Genomic DNA, 14,610 nt, shown 5'->3' with positions numbered 1-14,610 from the left:
GGGGACTCACCTGAATGTCTATTAGATTTTTATGCACCAGTCTGGCTGGCCTTCAAAGGACTTGATTTCATTGGAGAATTCCTAATACAATATATTGTGTTACATTGGCTCAGCAGAGAAGGTGAAGATGGGAAGGGGGTATGACAAGCTGAGGGGCGTCCTGTGCAAAAGCATGAAAATGCAAGAGAACCTCGGGCATTTAGGGGACGGCAGCTAAGAGGGAGAGTGGCGGGAACCGCATCAGCAGATGCTCTAGGTCGTGCTGAGGAATTTAGACTTGATCCTGTAGGCTGCTGGAGATTGTTTGTTCAGCTTATGTTACCGTTTCACACCTTCAGACCCTTCGCTCTCTCCACCTAGGTATGATGAAGACCACAGTGGCGATGACAAAGTCTTCCTGGACTGCTTCTGTAAAATAGCAGCTGGCATCAAGAACAACAGCAATGGGCACCAGCTGAAGGACCTGATTCTCCAGAAAGGGGTCACCCAGAGTGCCCTTGACTACATGAAGAAGCACATTCCCAGTGCCAAGAAGTAAGACGCAGCTCCGACAAAGTGGCCGCTTCCTGCCCCTCCTCCTGGTTCCTTTTCTCCACCATCTGGGCATGACCATTCCCCTTTGTCCTCCTTGGGGGTCTCCCACCTCTTCCAGAAACTACTACAGTGACCCCTCAGCCACGGCAGAATCCTTTGGGGCCCTGGGGAAAGATGGCAGCCTTTTGGTTTCTGTAGAGTGGTCCTTTCTCTGGCTTCTCAACAGAGCTGGGTGGCCATGGTGATTCTTAGTGGCACTCTTTGAAGCTCATGTTTAAACAAGCCAGAGCCAGCAGCTGGTTTCTAGGTAGCCTTTGCTTCTCTGGCCTGCTCAGCGGCCTTCCTTTGCTTTGCAGTCTGGATGCTGACGTGTGGAAGAAGTTTCTGTCTCGCCCGGCCCTGCCGTTTATCCTGAGGCTCCTCCGTGGCTTGGCCACCCAGCACCCTGCCACCCAGGTGAGCAGGCAGCCTGCGTGTGACCATATCTGGAGGCAGGACGTGTAGTGAGCAAACCATACGCTGTCATCTCACCTCCCGGGACTGAAGGAAGAGACGGCATGGTTAACCTTGAGCCTTGACTTGCCCCCGTGTGTGAGAATCAGAGGTCATGGCTCAGCTCTCTGTGGAGAGGATTATGTCCCCTTGTGATTTCCTCACCCAGCTCACTCTTCCGTGAGGCTCTGTTATCTCACGGGGCAGCTGAGCAGCACTGGTGCTGTGAGGGTCTGGCCGGCCCAACAATAAGACAATATCGATTTCTGGCCACTGTCACTGGGGCATTTGTAGTATTGTCACCGCCATTTCTTGCTCTGTGTAGGGCAGCTGAAAACTGCTCAGAGAGGCTGACCGATTTCCCTCTGCGGCTTCTTCCTGATAGCTCCCGCTGGGCTGAGGCGTGTTGCCCCTCACCACACCTGCCTGGCTGGGGCAGGTGGCCAGGCTGGGTATTTTAAAAATTAAACTTTTGATTTTGAGATATAGATTCACGTGCAGTTGTTAAGAAATAATACAGAGAAATCATGTATATCCCAGTTACCCAGTTTCTGTCTATGGTAACATCTTGGAAAACTGTAGTAGATATCACAACCAGGGTATTGACATTGGTAGTCAGGATTCGGGACAGTTTCCACACCGCGAGGTCCCTCCTTTGCTGTGTTCTACACTCACTTTCCCTCACCCCCATGCTGTGACCCCTGGCAGCCAGTGGTCTGGTCTCCACTTCTCCACTTTTGTCATTTCCAGAATGTTATATAAATGGAGTGATTACAGTGTGTGACCTTTTGGGGACTGGCTTTCTCTCACTCGGCATCATTTTCTGGAGATTCAGCTAGATTGCTGTGTGTCTCAGTAACGCGTTCATTTTCATTGCTAAGTGGTGTCCATGGTGTGGGTGTCCTGCAGCCCGTTTGACCATCCACCCGTTAATGGACATCTGGGCTGTTTCCAGTGGGGGCTGTAGCTGTGAATGTTCATGTGCAGGTTTATGTGAATATAAGTGTTCATGTGTCTGGGCTACATGCCCAAGAGTGCAATTGCTCGTTGCATGTTAGTTTTTTTGTGATTTTAATTTGCATTTCTGGAGGATGACGCTGCTGCACATCTGTCCCTTCACTTGCCTCACCTGTGCGTCTTCAGTGCCATGTCTGCTCAGAGCGTTCCCTTTTTTTAATGTTGAGTTTTGAGAGTTTCTGACCAGGGCTGGATTTTTTTTCTGTTTAAAGTGTTCCGCTTTGAGTATAGTTCTACAGTCTCATCTGGTAATCCATTCAGATAACTCATTTCAGAAATGTGGCCATTTGGTTATGGAAAAGATTCTTCTTCATGTCTTACCCAAATCTCTCTCATCCTAAACTTCAGTTCGGTGGAGATGGTCATAATTAGTACGTATTTGTGGGAATGATTTTTCCTACACAGGAGTCTTACATTCTTATGTTCTTTTCCCTATTTTGGGCAGCATCTCTGTTTGGAAGGTGAATAAATCAAGGGACAGAGCTGTAGTTTGCCAGTGGCCCCACAGTGAACTTAGAACAGATCTGCTGATAGCCAGGCTTATGCTTAGTTACTAAACTGAACCTCTTCCTTTAGAATAAAGCTTGATCTGGTTAAATACTTGGTATCACGCCTCTGGCCATTCACTCTTACTTCAACACACGTTTATTTTACTCCTGCTGTGTACCTTCATTGGGCTAGGTTGAGGAGACTAGTTTGTGAGGTGGACAGTGAATGGGTTTAACAGAAGCGGTAGGTAGAATAGGTGGATTTTAGGGTTGATTGTACACAGGAGTGAAGAAGCTGGATGAATCAAGAACTCAGCTTCATCTCTGGATTGGGTGGCGAGGTGGATGGTGGTGCCATGAAGGAGAGGCAGCACCTAGGAGGTGTGAATTAGGTAGAGGACAGGTCATTAGATGAGACTCAAGTGTATGATTGTCCTTCTAACTGGGAAGGAAGCTGCAGGAGACACTGCCTCACTGCCCCCCGCCCCCCCAGAGCGTTGAGTGCAGGGCACCTGGGGAATAGTCCCATAGGCAGGGAACTGGGGGTTTGGCCTTGAGCTATAGACGTGAAATACTATGTAATTTTGCTGAGGTACAAATTTGAAGCTTAGAGAACAGATTTATAAGCTACTGAATGATCTAAGTTGAGTGCTGAGCTTTCATGTTGCAAGTTGGCTTTGTTGCATTCAATTTATTGTCAAATACGTAGTAATTGCCACCAATGGACTTGTGATGTGGGGAGTGAGGATTTCAGTGCGGTGGTGGTATTTCCAGTGAGCTCACCTAGAGACGTATTTGGCACTACAGCTGCCTTCAGTGTCTGATGTTTCCCAACCCCAGGCAGAGCATATTTTGCCAACTGTAGTTGCATTGTGCAACTAGAGGGCTGTATAGTACATTGATCGCCAACCTTTTCAAGCACAGTGGTTTCTTGTTAATATACAGATATTTTAAAAGTGTTTTCTTATCCCTAGTCCCACTTGTAGTTATACCTCTAGTATTCTGAGGTTGGGAAAAATCTTGTGCTCCTGAGTTTGGGCCCCAGGTGAAGACCTCAGCAGAGTCCCTATGAGTGTCACTGGCCTGCTCACAGTCACTGAGTTCCCACTGAGGCCTCAGCAGGTGCTGCTTCCCTGGGGAATCTTGTCTGAGCCCTGTTCACTGTGCCTGGATACTTCACATGTCCTCTAATTTTAATTATCCCAGGACCCCCCATTTATAGATAGATCAAAACTAAAGAGCATAATGATGGGTCAAAGGTCAGTGGCAGAGCCGAACCCTCCTCCATTTACCCAAATCTCAAAGTGTAGCATCAAAGGACCTGATTGGCACTTGAACAGGTGACATGAGATTGTGTACATGCCATTGGTTTTCTGAACCTTTAAGCTCCTGGGAAGAATGCTTGTTTACATAACTGGAGGCCTGTGTCTCTCTGGTCCCTTCTTGGCAGGTTCTAATTGGAACTGACTCCATCACAAACCTGCATAAACTGGAGCAGGTGTCCAGCGACGAGGGCATCGGAACCCTGGCGGAGAACCTACTGGAGGCATTGCGGGAGCACCCAGATGTCAACAAGAAGATTGACGCAGCCCGCAGGGAGACGCGGGCCGAGAAGAAGCGCATGGCCATGGCGATGCGGCAGAAGGCTCTGGGCACCCTGGGCATGACGGTGAAGTTCTTTCCTGAGTCCCCATACTCTTGCCACACTGTTGAGGGGATGGCCGTGGCACAACCATTTGTGCTTCAGGACAGCTGGGGTTGGGGACGGAGAAGGTGAAGACTGGGCGGAAGAAAAGGAATGGGTGTGCTGGGCCCTCCACCTTCCTTAGTCTTCCCAGCAACCCTCCAAGCTATGGCTGGTGCTGTTCAACTGTGCAGACCAGGCTCAGAGACGAGGGACTGCTGTTTACAAAAGCAGTAGAAATTAGTGGTAATAACAGTTGTTGAGCAAAGATTTACTATATGCCATGCACTGTTCTTGGGCACCTTGTAAGATTTTCTGTAAGCCATCATGTATTTCTGTGAGGTATTATAGACCCATTTTCCAGATGAACTAATTGAGACTGAGAGGTGAAGTAAGTAGGCCAAGGCACATCACTGATAAGTGGTTGACAGGGTTTTGAACCTGGGTCTGTGCGCAGGAAGGGCTCTGTGCTGTTCCCACTGTCCCGAGGCCTTGGAGGAAGCAGTAGCCCCAGGAGAGCCTCCTCCAAGCTAGTGATCTTGAGAGTCAGCAGTTTTAAAACTCTCATGGGAACGGTACAGGAATCACAATGTCACAGCTTTTGGCAGCAGAGAGTTGGTATTGCTGGCACAAAGAAGGGGCTTTCTGGTGGCAGGTGGCGGCTTGCCAGGGTCCCAGCTGGATGGTTTCCCTGCTTCAGTGTTTCCTGTAGGAAGAGAAGAGCAGGAGAATCTGGGTCTTCACCCTCATTAGAAGCCAAATGAGATTTGCTTTGATGCAGCAGTCCTTTTAGTGGATGTGGGGGGTCAGCGCTGTCCCTGAGTGCCCCCAAGCTGGGGTGGGAGGGAGGGTGAGTGGAAATTCCCTTCTGACATGCCGTCTGGGGTTCCCCAACAGACGAATGAAAAGGGCCAGGTCGTGACCAAGACGGCGCTCCTGAAGCAGATGGAAGAGCTGATTGAGGAGCCGGGCCTTACATGCTGCATCTGCAGGGAGGGGTACAAGTTCCAGGTGTGGCTCTGGGCCGGGCCTGATGCCACAGCCCCATTCTCCAGCGTCTGCCCGCACCTGCGGGGAGGGGTACAAGTTCCAGGTGCAGCTCTGGACTGGGCCTGGTGCCGCAGCCCCATTCTCTGGCAGCTGCCCCCATCTGCAGGGAGGGGTACAAGTTCCAGGTGTGGCTCTGGGCCGGGCCTGGTGCTGCAGCCCCCTTCTCCAGTGGTCGCCTGTGCCTGCCAGCCTTTCTGTTCTCAGATTGGCCAAGGCTTGCCTCTTGCCCACTCTTCTTTAAAGGCAAGCAGGCACACTGACCCTTAGTCTTCATCTTCACCGTGATCACTCATTGGGTTCTGTCTGTGCCATACCCCATGCCCAGAGCTTTATGCCAACAGTAATTTTATCTTTAAACTTGTGAAAAGTCCCAGTTTATGGATGAGAGAACAAAGGTCACGGGACAGTGCCAGATCTCTGGCTTTTAAAAACCATGCTGCATCCATTCAGGACACCTGGGAGATCAGGCTCCCCCAAACTATTCATACCTGAAAGGAATAGAGCAGCAGGTGACCTATTTGTTCCCCTGAAGGCCAGAAGGGGCCCTCGTTCTCTGCAGCTTGACTTGACTGTTCAGAACCCACAGTGCCGAAGACCAGGGCTCTTGGGCCACAGTCTTGTAAGTCCTGCTGTAGCCCAGGCTCTTTGTAGCTACTTGGTCATTTTTTGAAAAGCAAGTGATTTATCAATAAGGCACTTTATTTTTCATTCTTAGATAAATGAAGCCAAATTAAAGAAGGACAGTTTAACATATCCGCCTTCCATCGGCATAACAGCTGCCTAACATCTGCCTTAGTTTGGCTGCCCACACCCCTCGTCTGGGTTACCCCCTCCTGGGAAGATAGACACTTGGCCCCTTCTGCTCTGTTTCGCCTGCTTCCCAAGCCTTCTTGGGGTTTCTCACCTCTCCTCTTTCTGTTGTCTTTGTAGCCCACGAAGGTCCTGGGTATTTACACCTTCACCAAGCGGGTGGCCTTGGAGGAAATGGAGAACAAGCCCCGGAAGCAGCAGGGCTACAGCACTGTGTCCCACTTCAACATCGTGCACTACGACTGCCACCTGGCTGCTGTTAGGTGGGCCTGGTCCCGCGGATTGGCTCCTTTCCGGGCCTCTGCTTTTTGCGTGCCTCAGCGCCAGACCTCTGTAACATCACAGGAGGGGCAGCTGCCCAAGTCCCTGGGCTAGAGGGGTAGGATCGCCACCCTGAAGTTCTGATGCTGTTCCTTAGTCTCTGGGGAGTAGGGCGTTCCATCACCCATATGGGCTTCTGAGCTATTCTCACCACATGACCAGCAAAATACACATGGCTTTTGGCCCAAGGCTGGTGAAGGCACTGGTCCTCAACTGAAGCGGTGAGGCCTGCATTTTCTCTATTGGGGCGACAAATGGCTAATTCTCTGTATAATACAGAGTCGGGAGTGTGGGCCAGCTTACTTCTTCAGTGTTAGCAAACCCTTCTCCACGCCGCTTGCCCAAGTGCCTGGGTGGCAGACTGATTCCCGCAGTCATTGGTCCTGCTCTCCCCCCCCCCCCGCGCAGGCTGGCCCGCGGCCGTGAGGAGTGGGAAAGCGCCGCCCTGCAGAACGCCAACACTAAGTGCAATGGGCTCCTTCCGGTCTGGGGGCCGCATGTTCCCGAGTCAGCTTTTGCCACTTGCTTGGCAAGGTGAGTGTTGAGCATTTTGCATGGTAGGAAAGGGGATTCCCTTCCAGGAGATGGGGAGAAGCAGCTCTCGGCCCAGCCCATGGTGAGAGCATTTCCTGCTGCCTTCATTGGGAACCCCTTTGCTCGCTGACAAGGGGGCTGTTCGGAGCAGAGAGGAGCTCTGCTGAGAGAAGCCGCACCCTCAGTGTCGGCACCTTGTAGAATTTCTGGTTATTTACTACCTCTCCTTTGTTGACTGGAGGACATAAGACGCAGGATGCCTGACTTGGTCCTTGAGGCCAAAATTTCCCAGAGTTCACTTATACAGTGTGTGCTTCTGAGGTTTAAATAATAAAAGTTAAGCCTGACCTGTGGTGGCGCAGTGGATAAAGCATTGACCTGGAAATGCTGAGGTCGCCGGTTCAAAACCCTGGGCTTGCCTGGTCAAGGCACATATGGGAGTTGATGCTTCCAGCTCCTCCCCCCTTCTCTCTCTCTGTCTCTCCTCTCTCTCTCTCTCTCTCTCTCTCTCTCTCTGTCTCTCCCTCTCCTCTCTAAAATGAATAAATAAAAAATTAAAAAAAAATAAAAATAAATAATAAAAGTTAATAGCTTAGTGGCATGGGGAACATCAAGCTCCTTTCAAGGCCTCTTTTGTCCTAAAATCCACAGTAAAGTAGCCAAAGCTTCTCTGAGGTTCTTGCCTCCCTCTGGAGCCTCGTGGGGTGGTGCCATCCCCCCGAGTTCTGTTGTTAAAGCATAGGGATGGAAAGGTTCTTTCCATGATAATGAAGAAAGTAACAATAGGCCACATTGATGTGCTTACCATGTCTTATTGTTGAGCACACTCTACCGATGAAGAAATCGAGGCAGAGAATTGAGTAACTTACCTGAGGTCATGCAGTTAATAAGAGACACAATAGATGGTAACATGAGAGTAGCATAGAAAAAACTTGTATTTGGAGGTTGAGGGGGTGATTCTTATGAATAGATTTCCTTGTCATTCAGAAGGGATAAGATCTACCTTTCTTTTTCCAAAATGTGCTTTTGGATGTGGCCATGATATGTCCTATGACATTGGCCCACTAGGAAATAGGTCCCTCAAACCAGTGGGTTCTCATCAAAGCTTGGAGGGCATCACTTTTCATCACAGCAAAAATGAAACGTCCTTTGCCACTGGCTTCTCCCACTGGCCCCAGCCCTGTCATTTGCTCTCCCTTTAATTCCTCTGTCTGTGACACCTGTGCAGCCATCAGGGAAGGGGGCCGGGGTGGGGAGTGGGTTAGCCTTCCCAGTGGGGTTTCCACCAGAGGACTTGCTTCCATGTTAGTGTCTGTCCTGCTCCCCCAGGCACAACACTTACCTCCAGGAATGCACGGGCCAGCGGGAGCCCACGTACCAGCTGAATATCCATGACATCAAGCTGCTCTTCCTGCGCTTCGCCATGGAGCAGTCGTTCAGCGCGGACACTGGCGGGGGCGGCCGGGAGAGCAACATCCACCTGATCCCGTACATCGTTCACACTGTGCTTTACGTCCTGAACACGTCAGTATCTTGTGTCCTCTGCAGCATCCCACTGACACAATAGGAGTTCCCCCTTTTCCGCAGTCGCCCGAGTTAGATGCAGAACCAGTGTATGACCTAAGGCAGCCTTTGCTTCAGTAGATTGTTTATCTGTGGCTTTTAGGAGACTCCTTTCCAAAACTGCCCCATCTCCCACCATGGGCAGTCAAGGGCTGCATCTTTGGACTGATCTTTAGCACAGAGGGGGCAAAAACTGGGAGAAACCAGACCATCAAAGCTTCTTCTTCGATGTGGCCTTCACTTCTATTTGTAAGACTCTCTTCTCACGTACGGGGGAGGCCGGGGTTGGAGTCGCTCACAGTTGCTTCAGGGGCACGTGAGGTGTTGCAGGTGAGGGTTTTACCTCTAGGGGAAGCAGCAGAGCCAAGAACCTGTTTTAATAAATGGAAGCTGGACCTGCTTTCCCTGTTTTTCTCTGGTGAGGGGAAAGGAGGCAGTGTGAAAGATTATCTAGGAAAGTCAGCTGAGAAGGCGGCCAGCCAGGAAAACACAGATGTGTGTTTATATCCATAGGTATGTCATGGAATGATTAGGTTGATATGTAAAAGTATAATTTATTTTTTTTAAATTAAGTGAGAGGCAATAGGCAGAGACAGACACCCACATGTGCCCCAACCAGGACCTACCCAGTAAGTCCCCTTCTGGGAGATGCTCTGCCTATCTGGGGCCACTGCTCCATTGCTCAGCAACTGAGCTATTGTAGTGCCTGAGGCGAGGCCATGGAACCATCCTTAGTGCCTGGGGCCAACTTGTTCAAACCTAGCCATGGCTGTAGGAGGGAAAGAGAGAGAGAGAGAGAAGGGGAGGGGTGGAGAAGCTGATGGTCACTTCTCCTGTGTGCCCTGACTGGGAATGAACCCAGGACTTCCACATGCCATGCCGACACTACTGCTGAGCCAACCGGCCAGGGCTATAAAATTGTAATTTAAGAGAAGCACTTAGGAGTAGAAAATATTTTTTCATTTCACCCCAGATTTCAAAAGCAAATTAAGAGACTTAATATACTTTAGCTCTCAGATTTGATTTATTAGATAGCTGTATGTTTTAGGCCCCAGACTTCTAGTAAGAGTCTTGCAAATCTATGAGGCAGAGAATTGACAGGTCGTTGAAAAGCTGTGTATAGTCTACACAGCTGCAGCGCAGTTTAGGTGGCAGGATAGTCTGTCTCTTGTCCTTGCTGGTCTTCTCTCTTCAATGTTATCTTCTGCTTCCCTCCTATTTCCTTGTGAGTTGAAAGACTGACCTTCAGACCACAGACTTCATTGTTTAAAAGAAGCCTAGGCGGGGCTCTGTTAGTGTATTACATCATCTTTGAGCTGTTCAGACTGTCGGAGAAGCACCTGTATCGCTGAAAGCACAAACGTCCCACTGTCCAAACTGTGCTTCAAGCCTGAGCAGCGCTAGTTACATGCTCTTCGCCTTGGACAGAGCCCGTGGCTTTTGCAGAGACATGTCTCTTGGCAGCTAGGGCGTAGGGCGGACTGCTCATTGTCCAGGAGGGAAGCAGACCCACAGAGCAGCAGGATTTGCCCAGCACAATAGAGCTGGGGATTCCAGGCATCCCCACTTCCCCAGTGCTAGACATTCTAACTCCTGCTCAAGTTTCCTAGTTGGAGAGGGAGTTGTCTGTGTCATGGCTCTCTCGGTCGGTTTGAGGCGGGCCTGGAAGCTTCAAGGAGAGGCCCTAGGTCTTGTCCACAGACTGCTTCCCTAGCTAGTCATTGCCCATTGCCCGTCAGTGTGAGCTTGGTCTGGGGGCTGGGGGGGGGGGGTGCTGCCTTTGGTGGACTGTTTGTATATTAAGGTATGTGACACCATGATCCAGAGCAGAGTGGAGCAGGTCCTGCAGGGGCAGAAAGCCTCTGATTCCCCATTCTGAAAAATCAAGTTATTAGTCTATTCATCTGTTCCATTTATGCCATTCTTCAGGGAGCAGAGTGTCCTGGCACTGCCCATCCTGCCCACAGTCCAGTCTGGCAGTGCCATCTACAGACCTGGTGACTGGTTCTCATGGCTCCTAGTACTGTGTTTTCTCCCCCTCCCCCCAAAGAGTTAGGATAGGGCATCAGGTACTCTCGGCCTGAGAGCACCACCCGGGTCCTAAGGAGAGGGCACAGCAGAAACAGCTGAGCAGGAGGGCTGCGTGCTCCCCAAGCCGACCTGAGACCACGCGCTGAGCTTTGTGGAGGGGGGAGCGTGCATGCTGGCCGGGCTATGCAGCCAAAGGGCCTGGGTCAAAGCCCAGTTCTTCCACCCCCAGAGTGTGACTTTAGGTGTGCTGTGGTTGCCTCTTCTGTAAGGTCGAGATAGTGCTGGTACCTGTTTCAGGGTTATCATGAGGGTTAAACGAGAACGTCCACATGGGGCTTTTAGAATGGTGCCTGGTGTTAAAAGTTCACGATCATCATTATCATTGCAGTTAGGCCAGAATGAGAACAGGAAGCAGGGTTTGCCTGAGAGAAGCTGTTCTAATGAGGGGAGAGGGCACAGGTGCACAGAGAAAGGAGCATCATGGCGAGCCTTGGAGAGCAGCTGGGTGCAAAGCAAGTATGAGCAGCCCAGCTGTGATGAGACTGCGCGGAGTCCGTGATGAGACCGCGCAGAGTCCGTGATGAGACCGTGCGGAGTCCGAACGGGCGTGCAGTCCGAGGTCTGCATTCACACGGACTCCATTGCTCCTGGCTTGGTGACTGGGCAAACCACTGCACTTCCCTGGGCTTTAGATACCATGGTAAAGGGCTAGCCAGCCCCTTCCAGCCTTAAAGGGCACCAATGGCAGAGTGTGTGTGATTGTGCCCAACACACAGGGCACTCAAGAGCCGGGCGTTGTTGGGAATTGTGTTGAGACTGAGCTGGGTGTGGGGAGGGGCCAAGGAGGATGCCTCGAGAAGGGCTCGGGAGGGAAGCAGTGCACCAGGAGAGGAGTGGGAGGTGGTCCTGGGTGGGCGGGCATGTTCTGTGGTCCAGGCGGTCACAGGGCAGACGAGATGTTGGGCACACACACCCCTCTCGCTGCTGGTCCCTGGCGTCTGCCCTGCCTTCATCGTGCCCCTTTTGTTCTAGAACCCGAGCAACTTCCCGAGAGGAGAAGAACCTCCAGGGCTTCCTGGAGCAGCCCAAGGAGAAGTGGGTGGAGAGTGCCTTTGAAGTGGACGGGCCCCACTATTTCACAGTCCTGGCCCTCCACATCCTGCCCCCCGAGAAATGGAAAGCCACACGTGTGGAGATCCTGCGAAGGCTGCTGGTGACTTCTCAGGCCCGAGCAGCGGCTCCGGGAGGAGCCACCAGGTTAGTACCTGCTGCAGGAAGTGCCGACTTCAGGAGCTGGCTCCGGCCCCCTGTCGCCGGAACTGTGTCTTCCCAGTGTGGGAAAACTGCCTGGCAAGGTACATGTGCTAAGGGAAGGCACACTCATTTGACTCAGTCATTAGTCCTGCCCTTCTCCGTCTGCGACGCCAAGAGTCTAGGCCCAATGGCTGCCAGGGGCCTGGCCACCTTCGGGCCTGGCATTCAGTCACTAGAAAGGCAGAGCCAGGTTTATCTCTGGGGAACATTTCAACAGGGAGCCAGCCGGGCACAGGGTGAGACTTCTGACAAGGAGGAGCATTGGGCCTCAGGCTAAGGCGGGTGACAGGTATCACAGTCTGCTGGTCTGGACACAAACTAGGAAAGGCTCCACATGGCTGCGGTTGGGGGGTTTCTTTTCTGATTGTTAAAAGCTTGACATCTCCCTCATTGCTGTCCTGTCCTTGAGGCATCCCACATGCGGTTCTTCCCCTCCTATTGATGCAGACACCTCCCAAAGAAGGAAGTGGTCTTTGTTTACATGGCTTTGTGTTGAGATTTGGGTCAGGTGGGAGGTGTCTTGAGAGAGACATCTGCAACAACAAGAAGTCCTTGAGATGCCCACACGGATTGCCACAGTCAGTGGACTCGTGGGCACCACTCTTGGCTCTTGGTGACCTTGTCATTCCTGCTTGCCCTGGACTACAGAGTGGGGACAGGTTTGTCAACTTGTTTCTGCTAGTCGAGGGAGGTGTTCTCTTCTGAAAGATCTCTCCTTGGGAGTCTGCTTTCACTCGGATCCGAGGCAATGTTTCTGCGTTTGTGGGCCAACAAGGGGCCCGAAGGGGAGCTCTCAGGCCCCAGTAATGACAGACAAGTGGAAGCAGCCTTGTGCCTGAAGGGGCAGCCTGGAGTCTTCCCTCAGCTCTGATTTGTCCTGGGCTGTCATTGCGGGCACCTCACTTCTGCAGGGAGACCAGCTTGGAGCTCTCCTGTTGAACCAGGCCAGGATCCACTGCTTTGTGTAGAGTAGGAGGGGCAAGTCTTGTTAGATTCCTGTCTAACCCTTGCCCCCATTCCACACATAGCGCTTCCAGTCTTTCCCCAGGGGCCGAAGCGTTAATAGTTAACTGGCAGCCGAAATCACAGGCCCGATCTGGTGGATGCCACGTTGTTGATAAGCCAGGCTGGCCTGCTTCCATAGCACACAAGGTGCCTGTTTACTGGGCACCGCTCTCTGTGGCAGGTGTGAAATCTGAGCCCACAGGAGCTGCTTTGCTTTCAATTAGGAGACTGGCATTCATTACTGTCCCAGGCGGTTAAGGAAAAGCTGATTTGGTCACAGCTTAATTAGGAAATCCAGTGTGAGCTATACTCATGAGTTGCCATTTTCTCCATAGCAGTTTAGTCACCTTTACTAATTAGCCTTAAATAATTAAGTTGGGCAGGGTCATTCAAGATTCCTGCTCACAAGGCAAAACAGCCACCAGAAGAGCCAGGCTTGATTGAAGTGGTGTGGGGGTGCGAGCGGGGGCGCCTGAGACAGGCTGGAGGTGGGCGGGCGCCAGCACTGGGTGATACCTCCGAGGAGGGGCTGCGGCTGGAGGGACACTGGAGGGCGTCGTCCTGCTGGTTGGGGCAGTGTCGCAGACGCGGGCTCTGCACTGTGGGCTGGGCGGCAGAGCCGGCACAGAAATGCAGCTCTCGAGTGTGCAAAGGGGAAGTCTCCCCTTCTGCGTGCTTCACATGCAGGGAGGACGCTCTGCCGGGACTGGCGGGGCTGCAGCCTGGGACTTTCTTGTCCTCTCTCCGTGGAGAGATGGGCCCTCGTCCTCATGCCTGGCCCACCTCACAGGCGTCGTCACTGTAGGCTGTTGCACCCTCGAGCGTGGCAGGCAGGGGAGAAAGAGGATACTCTACCAGGTACTGGTGGAGAGCGGGGCAGAGGAAGCAGGGTTCAGCAAGTGGGATTTTCTCATTTTATTATTTTACTTTTGTTACAGAATTTATATTTACTGACTGTAAGTTTGGATGGCCTATTCCATGAGACACTGTCTCTTCATATGAGGCCCATACAGTAGTTTTAGCTTCTGTAATGACATCTATGCTTCTCTTATATTTATGATTCTCTTTCTCTCTGTCACACACATGCATGCACACGCACACACACACACTTTCATACTAAGTTCTAGTCCCTTTGGTTTTGGGCTCTGTTCCACTGTGTTCCGAGGTAGACTTCATGACAAGGGTCCATCTAGCCTTTACTTACCACAGACGTGAAGCCAGTTCGCAGACAGTCCCTCCTGTAAACTTGGGTAGTGGAAACCAAATTCTAGCCCTGAAATGTCACTCCCTGTGCAGAGGAGCCTGGTCTGCCTGTGTCTCACAGTGGCTCCGCCTGGTGTAACCATGCCTCATACCAGGAGTGTACTCCAAGGAACTGGCTGGTCCTTAATCCCAGCTGCATTGTGGGATTAAGTACAGGCTATCGATACCGGGTAGAAACCAGCGGGTGTGGTGACAGCTCGGGTCATCCCAGCACGGGGAGGCACTGGGCTGGGCATTCTCTGTCCGGGCCTTTCCATTGCTCATCACCGCTTTTCCACCCGCTCGCTGCTGCCAGCACAGCACAGGGGTGACCGATGGCTGCATCTGGTGGCTTTGGGTCTGCTGACTAAGCATTCTCCCAGTGAAAATGTGGAGGCTGAGGAGAACCTTGTTTTCTACTTCATTCATTAGGTCCCCTCAAGTCCACAAACTGGTGTGGGGCTGAACACGGGACACGCGCGTCCTTGGCCTCTCTTAAAGGCGGTAGCCATTGGTTGCCATGTC

The 14,610-nt window shown here is 51.7% G+C and overlaps 1 protein-coding gene across 6 annotated transcripts in view; it reads left to right on the top strand.

The window, feature by feature from the left end:
• The window catches only part of UBR4 (ubiquitin protein ligase E3 component n-recognin 4), a 130,783-nt gene that overhangs the window by 111,011 nt on the left and 5,162 nt on the right, over positions 1-14,610 (top strand). For all 6 annotated transcript variants that reach the window (XM_066375240.1, XM_066375243.1, XM_066375239.1 and 3 more), the window contains 8 exons: positions 361-534; positions 891-990; positions 3,982-4,200; positions 5,113-5,226; positions 6,196-6,338; positions 6,805-6,930; positions 8,260-8,454; positions 11,557-11,781. In XM_066375240.1, the coding sequence (XP_066231337.1) occupies positions 361-534; positions 891-990; positions 3,982-4,200; positions 5,113-5,226; positions 6,196-6,338; positions 6,805-6,930; positions 8,260-8,454; positions 11,557-11,781 (1,296 nt within the window). The remainder of the gene's footprint in view (positions 1-360; positions 535-890; positions 991-3,981; positions 4,201-5,112; positions 5,227-6,195; positions 6,339-6,804; positions 6,931-8,259; positions 8,455-11,556; positions 11,782-14,610) is intronic.

This window comes from Saccopteryx leptura, chromosome 3 (assembly GCF_036850995.1).
Source record: "Saccopteryx leptura isolate mSacLep1 chromosome 3, mSacLep1_pri_phased_curated, whole genome shotgun sequence".
Taxonomy (NCBI): domain Eukaryota; kingdom Metazoa; phylum Chordata; class Mammalia; order Chiroptera; family Emballonuridae; genus Saccopteryx; species Saccopteryx leptura.
Note: the sequence above shows the minus strand (reverse complement) of the source record. Positions and strands in the feature narration are given on the sequence as shown.